General features: G+C 49.6%; 1 protein-coding gene across 1 annotated transcript; it reads left to right on the forward strand.

Annotated features, from left to right (window-relative positions):
• The first annotated feature begins 1,304 nt into the window (after positions 1-1,304).
• On the forward strand, positions 1,305-3,083 carry LOC149360777 (neprilysin-like). Its single transcript, XM_089567925.1, has one exon. It carries the CDS (start codon positions 1,305-1,307, stop codon positions 3,081-3,083), a length of 1,779 nt encoding a protein of 592 aa, XP_089424051.1.
• The last annotated feature ends 4,086 nt before the right edge of the window (positions 3,084-7,169 follow it).

Consider the following 7,169-nt stretch of genomic DNA (forward strand, 5'->3'; position numbering starts at 1 on the left):
TTGCAATTTTGGAGCCCAAACTATGGTTGGAAACTGTTGCATTGGGTCTAAATGGTATGCATGAATTATAACCTTCAAGAATGATCCAGTACCTTATATGTTATTATCACATAAAAATTGACTAATTCAACTTTCTGATCGAGCTCAGTTCACCCACTAATCCTATTAATAAAGTATGGGAGTGGCCCTACCAAAGTTTTGAGTGTCCTTAGGAATTTTTCAGCGTGGGAGAATTTCAAATTTTGGGGGTCCGCAGATTTTGAATATTGGCGGATCTCTATCATAGGTGCATTGGTGGTCCCGTAATGTTGATCGCGGTACGACCTTTTCAATGGTATTCATGATCGCGGGGAGTCCTCGTACGAATCCTGGCGCAGTGGCGCAGCGGTTAAGCGCCACTGCCGAGGATGGTGACAAACACAACCACCGGTTGGGCTTGTGCGACCCAGCTTGCTCATCCAGAGCTCCCGTAAGACTCATGTGCAGCGCCACGATGGGCGGGTTGGAATTGCATCGAGTTTAGGAACGGTGCGTGGTTTGCTCAGAATCCATTTGCTCAGAACTCAACATCACGTGACCTCTTTCCACCAATGGAAGAATTTCATTACAAAGAAGTAGGAATGTTCTTCCGGGACGGCATTAAACTCTTTCGTATTTATTTTTATTATCACTACCGTAACGCATTATTATGATGTATTTCATCCCTTTTGACATCAAATCTGGCCGCCTTCGACTGCAAATGTCACAGTAATAGCTTCATTTCTAACACCATCAAAGTCAAAATACCACTGGTATCTTAGGCCGAAGTTACCTACGTTAAGCTTGGTCCTGCGCAAACACTGTCTTGTCCCCGTGTATCCCCATGTGCAAGATTTTCTTTACCCCATCAGGACACTGGAATGCGGGAAAGGGCGAATAAACAGACTATCATATTCAATAACATAACTCTGCAATTCCGGGTCGAGTAATACAAAGCTCCTCTCCGTCTTCAGGTGAGAAGCCCTCGTGAGATCTTCGGCAGCAGAGCAGGAGTGCTCCTGAAGAGGGAGATTCTGATCAGCCTTGTTGTTATAGCGACCGTGCTGTTTTTGTTAGTCGCTCTCTTCTTCCTAATCCCCACGACCACACCGAAAATAAAAGACGGCTTCTGCGTGACAGACGACTGCCTTTCACACGCAAGCCTTCTCAAAGGGACTCGAAGCACAAAGTTTGACCCCTGCCACGACTTCAGTGCCCACGTCTGCTCAAACTGGTCACCGCCCAAAAACAGGGAAGAAATTAGAGATTTTGACACCTCTGCTATGATGGACATGGTCTACTCATGGCTCCTGGATCTGAGCACGACTCTGCAGGAAGGATCCAAGGCATTCCCCGTGGCCAAGAAGGAACTGGCTATGCTAGAGTCTTCCATGAGCAACTCCTCCAGGTACGGAACAAACCTGAAGGCTTTCCGGCAATTTCTGAACGATCTCAGCCTGCCTTGGCCGAATCCACCAAAACAAGGTACCGATGCGCTTGGCGTGCTCGTCAATCTGGCCTACAATTGGCAGGCTTCCTTCTGGTTCAAGGTGAGAATGTCTTTTATGCATAAAGGCGCATACGAAGGCAAGCGCAGCATTATTTTGACGCCGTCTCCTCTGATTGCGATCTCCCGCAAGCAGCACCACGTTGTCATGAGAGACGGAAAGAACGCCTACTTTAAGTACTGGATGAATTTTTACGCTGCCTTCTTTGGTGACGTCAAATCAGCCAACAAGAAACGGGCGCTTCAGACAGCCGAAATGGAGTGCGACATTATTGAGGCTATCGATGAGGCGCTACAAACATCACCAAAACATTCAGCCGTGTTCCTTATAGAAGATCTCGAAGTGTACACGAACTACATAAGTACCCGCCGATGGTTGGAACAGATTCAGGGCGGTACCGCCTTGATCCCTGACCTGACTTATCAGGACATTGTTGTTACGACCAATGCACTTTTCCTGCAGACAGTGGGCAACCTGTTCAAGAGATACACCAACGATGAGATCGTGGATTTCCTAGAGTGGCAATTTGCCCAGCACTATGCACCCGTGTCAGACAGCGGCCTTCTGGTGGCGCGTTACGGCGATCACAGGACAGCCAGAAGCTTGCGACCCGCCCTCTGCGGATTCCACATCGAAGTGCCCTACAGGGTGCTCCTTCTATCCCTGCGCTTCGCGATGCGGCTTACGCACACAGACAAGGAACTAGTCGACGCAGGCTTCGACCGCCTCGTATCGACGGCTGTGTACTTGCTCAACGATTCGATTTGGCTCGACTCAGAGAGCAGATCCTTGGCCACTGAAAAACTTCGTGCTGCCAGTTTGCGGGTGTGGCCTGCCGCGAAATTTCTCAACGATACAAACCTGAAAGAGCTATTTCGAGCGTTTCCGGAAATAGAAGAGTCTTTTGGCGACTACGTCATCAACTCGCGTCGGAGCATTCGAACTATCAAGAGAACGCCGGAGTTCGACACAGTGCTTGAGATGCCCGAGAACTATGGCCTGCCATATTTCGAGTACGATTACATAGAAAACACCGTAGGGGTCGCGATCGGTGCGATGGCCCGTCCGCTATTTTACAGCCAAGGCACTCTGGTCATGTTCTATGGCGGATTTGGCTTTTCGCTCGCGTTAGAATTGGTCAAGGCGCTAGATCAGGAGGGACTCCAATGGCACCCCGACGGACGGCTCGTCGACTCGTTCCTCAGCGCACGCTCGCAGGCTGTTTTCGGAGGCAAAAATAGGTGCTTTAAGAACAGCGAACTGGCCGGCAGCAGAAGTGTTTTTCCAGAAATACCGGCGCTGCAGATAGCCTACTCTGCCTTTCTCGATGCAGCCAGTGAAGCCGGGAACACAACCCAGATAAGCAACGAGCTTAACGAAGAGAAGGTATTTTTTCTGACCATCTGCCACATGACATGCACCCGGCAGGACGTCAAGAACCCCTTCTCGGTTGACTGCAACAAACTTGTGCGCCACTCTCCGGCTTTCGCAAAGGCATTCCGCTGCCCGGAAGGATCTCGGATGAACCCGAGAAATAAGTGCAGCTTTTTCGACTGATACGATAATTTTGTGATGCTAGAATGTTTGAAGCTATACGACGGTACTATTTTTTCTGTGCATACCAACGAACATTGAATACCATGTGTAATCTTCTGTAATCCGTAAGCAATATCTTCTGTAGTATATGAGGAATGGTGAGAACTTTGGAAAACTGCGGTGATTTCTATCTTTTTTGTGTGTATTTTGATACATCTTATCTGATGTTGTCTCAGAGACGTTTTCACATTTTCACGATAGCCTTGCTCTCGGGTATCAAGCAGCAACAGAGAAATTTCGAACTGCCCTAATCAAAGCGGAACTCATTATATTGAAATATCCTTCTTTAGCAAGGAAACCGAGCCAGCCGCCCAGCTTTGTACCTAGCTATATTTTTTCATGGATCTGTGGCAGCTTCTAGAAACGTTCTTTTGTATTTTACTAATGCAGTCATGTATCCAAGTGGCGTACTCTTGTAAGAATTCTACTTTCGGTTTCAAAAGAGCGTACTCCCATGCTGCGATTTCACTGCAGTTACAAAATTGTGGCTCCTTGCGTTATCGGGAACAGACATTCAAATTGATATCTTATTTCCTTTTCGAGTAAATGTTTGCACACAATATCCCTTCGTGGAGGGCAGACCTGTTAGCCTAACCTGGCGACTTTTGTGCGTTTCCTTGTCTATTGAAGTGGAGATGCGGTGCTTAAATATTAAATTACGTCATTTTCTTAGCCACTGTGAAGGTATCCAGCTGCATTGTCGGTGTACCCAAGTGTTGAATCCATTGATGGCTCTGATAATTAGTTAGTCAAGCCATGTTATTTTGGTATCTAAATTTTTCTTTCACCTGCGACAGCATGAAAAGAAATTAAGTCAAAATAGGTGGGGTTGTCGTTCAAATATAGAAGCTTTCTCGTTTAGCGCATCATGTTATTTTCGCTGACCTCTTAATTTGTGAGCGCTAATGGTTTTTTCTCGCTGCAGGAAAAAAAAATCTGAGAAGAAGTCAAACGCATCCAGCGTAATAAACAAAGTTTTTCACTTTTGCCTGGAACTAATGTCGCCTGAATTCTGAAGCCCTCGGGCCTCTTTGCAGCCAGCGTTTCTGCTGTAGAGTACGACCTCTTTGTTCATGCAGTAGGAGACTTTTCATTAAGTGGCACGAGGAGGGCGAGAAATCACGGGAACGCTGTGCGACTGAGTTGCTCATCTGCCTTTCTCATGCAATCACAGTTCTTGATCTTCGAAGCCATATAGCCACGATCATAATTTTTGCGAGTGCCATCTGTATGCTTGGCAACCACACCTATAAGCTCGCAGGCGGGAGTGTTCAGAAATGTGCACTCTTTGAGGCGTTTCCCAGTCTACTGTATTGGGAGTACACCACCCGCCTCGCCCCCCCCCCCCCCCCCCCGACTGTATTATTTGTGCGGAATATTTTGAGATGTCGAACTCGACCATTCTAAAAAATACCACACAGGGGCTTTTTTTGTCAGTCTTACAAGCGCTCATCCGTACTAATACTATGTCTACTTACCCCTTTCAGGAAGACATTTAGGGCAAATTGAAGTTTTCTAGCTTTGATTGCTTTTTTGTTCTGAAGGCAAAGCCTACAGTTGTAGTGAGAACTGAGCGTTATCAGCTTGGCAATGATAATGTTGACGCAGCCGAGTGTCCTTTTACTCCCATGCAGTTAAGTGAATCTTTTGATGTTCAAGGACGAGAGGCATTCAGAGAATGGGACGGGCGTTTTCCAGTCGCTATGTTTCTCTTGTCCTCGCGTGTTTCACGCCATGCAGAATGTTACCAACTGGACCACCTCTACTTCCGAACTAGTAAATCAGTTTATTTTTTTAGTTTTACGTCACATCTTTGAGTTCAGGACACAATATTTTTCACTCCCGGTCGCTGATCGCACTCGTACTACGGGTTTGAAATCTGGTAGAAAAAACTTTTTTTAAAAACCAGATTCGGCCACCAGCTAACGCATCCATTGCTGCCAAGCAAATATTGTTACGTAGACGTACGCACACGAGGAGTAGGCGTAGTCAGAGAGGTAGCTGACAGCAGCTCAGTGGAACCACCACCGGCCAACGGCGCACACCACACACTTCGTCCTCTTCGCTCTCTGAGCACGAGCCTAGCACTGTCTTCGTCGTTGTCCCTTGACATAACTTTCGGCGGCGAAAGCATCGTCCCGATGCTAAGTGGAAGACGGAGCAGGTGCACGGTATGGCTTGAGGCGAACTACCTGAACAACGTCAGTGGCAGGGCGGGTGGATGACGACGGAGGAGCGAGGGGGGCAACCTCATAAGTCACGTCGGTCACCTGACGGAGCACGCGATAAGGGTAGTTGTAACGACGGAGTAGTTTCCCAGAAAGACCGAGACGGCGAGAGGGAGACCAAACGAGGACGAGTGACCCTGGCGCGTAGTGTACTGGTCGATGTCGGCGGTCGTAAACGGACTTCTGGTAGGCCTGGTAGGCGGTGAGACGGTCACGGGCGATTTCGCAGGCCATGGTTTCTTGGGCTATGGCGTCACGTGCGTACTCCGAATTCGAGGGCGAAGAATGCGGCAGCAGTGTATCCAATGGCAACGCAAGATGCCGGCCATAGAGAAGACAGAAAGACGAGTAGCCCGTCGTGTTATGCCGCGATGAATTGTAAGCAAATGTTGCACAGGGCAAGGCAATGTCCCAATCACGATGGTCGGGGGCGACGTACATTGATAGCATATCAGTCAGGGTCCTATCCTGGCGCTCGGTAAGCCCGTTCGTTTGAGGATGGTACGCTCTAGTAAGTTTATGCTGCGTGGAACAGGACCGGAGTATGTCGTCAACTACCCGGGACAAAAAGTAGCGGCCGCGGTCCGTCAGCAATTGGCGGGGGGCACCGTGATGAAGGATGACATTTTGCAATAGGAAATCGGCGACATCTGTAGAGCAACTGGTGGGTAATGCACGCGTAATAGCGTACCAAGTGGCGTAGTCAGTCGCGACAGCGATCCATCGGTTGCCGGAACTGGACGTAGGAGAAGGTCAGAGGAGGTCCAGTCCTACACGATGGAAGGGTTCCAGAGGTACGTCAATAGGCTGCAGAAGGCCAGCAGGCAAAGTAGAGGGCCGCTTCCTGCGTTGAGAGACGTCACAGCTTGCAATGTAGCGCCGAGCACTACGGTAAAGACCGGGCCAAAAGAAGCGGCGTCGGACCCGATCGTACGTGCGGGAGACACCGAGGTGGCCCGCGGTGGGCAGGTCGTGTAGTTCCGCTAGGACACACGGGCGGAGACGCTGAGGAACGACGAGCAGGAGCGGAGGGCCGTCAGGGCGAAGGTTGCGGCGATATAGGATCTCATCCTGAAAAACAAAGACGGGGTTGGCACAGGTGAGGCGGTCAATAAGGGACGCAAGGAGGAATCTTGCCGTTGCTCGGCCACGATGTTAAGCAGATCAGAGATAGCGAATAAGCATGGGCCAAGGCCATTGCCTCCAGGATCTGGCGGCTCCACACGGTGACGAGACAGGCAGTCAGCGTCTTGATGTAGGCGCCCGGACTTGTAGACAATTGTGTAAGAGTACTCTTGTAGGCGCAATACCCAACGGCCATGCCGGCCTGCGGGGTCCTTCAGCGAAGAAAGCCAGCAAAGAGCGTGGTGGTCCGTCACAACGAAGAAAGGACGGCCAAACAGGTAGGGTCGAAATTTAGCGACAGTCCAAACAAGGGCTAGGCATTCGCGCTCCGTTATGGAGTAATTGCGCTCGGCGGAGGAAAGAAGCCGGCTGGCATATGCAATGACACGGTCTTGACCTTGGTGACGTTGGGCGAGCACAGCGCCGATATCATATCCGCTGGCGTCTGTGCGAACTTCAGTTGGCGCCGACCGGTCGAAATGGGCCAATATAGTTCGAGAAGTGAGCAATTCGTGTAAGGAAGAAAAGGCCTGTCTTTGGGCGGGGCCCCAGGTAAAAGGGATGTCCTTCTTAAGGAGGTCGGTGAGGGGCCGTGCGATGCCAGCAAAAGTTTTGATGAAATGTCGGAAATAGGAGCACAGGCTTACAAAGCTGCGCACATCCATGGAATATTGGGGAAGATGGAAGTTCTTGA

Source organism: Amblyomma mixtum, chromosome 2, assembly GCF_055824585.1.
Source record: "Amblyomma mixtum isolate Tamu chromosome 2, ASM5582458v1, whole genome shotgun sequence".
Classification (NCBI taxonomy): Eukaryota; Metazoa; Arthropoda; class Arachnida; order Ixodida; family Ixodidae; genus Amblyomma; species Amblyomma mixtum.

Bases quoted from the DNA above. Each gene is read 5' to 3' on its own strand.
- LOC149360777 (XM_089567925.1), top strand. From the start codon at position 1,305: ATGGACATGGTCTACTCATGGCTCCTGGATCTGAGCACGACTCTGCAG.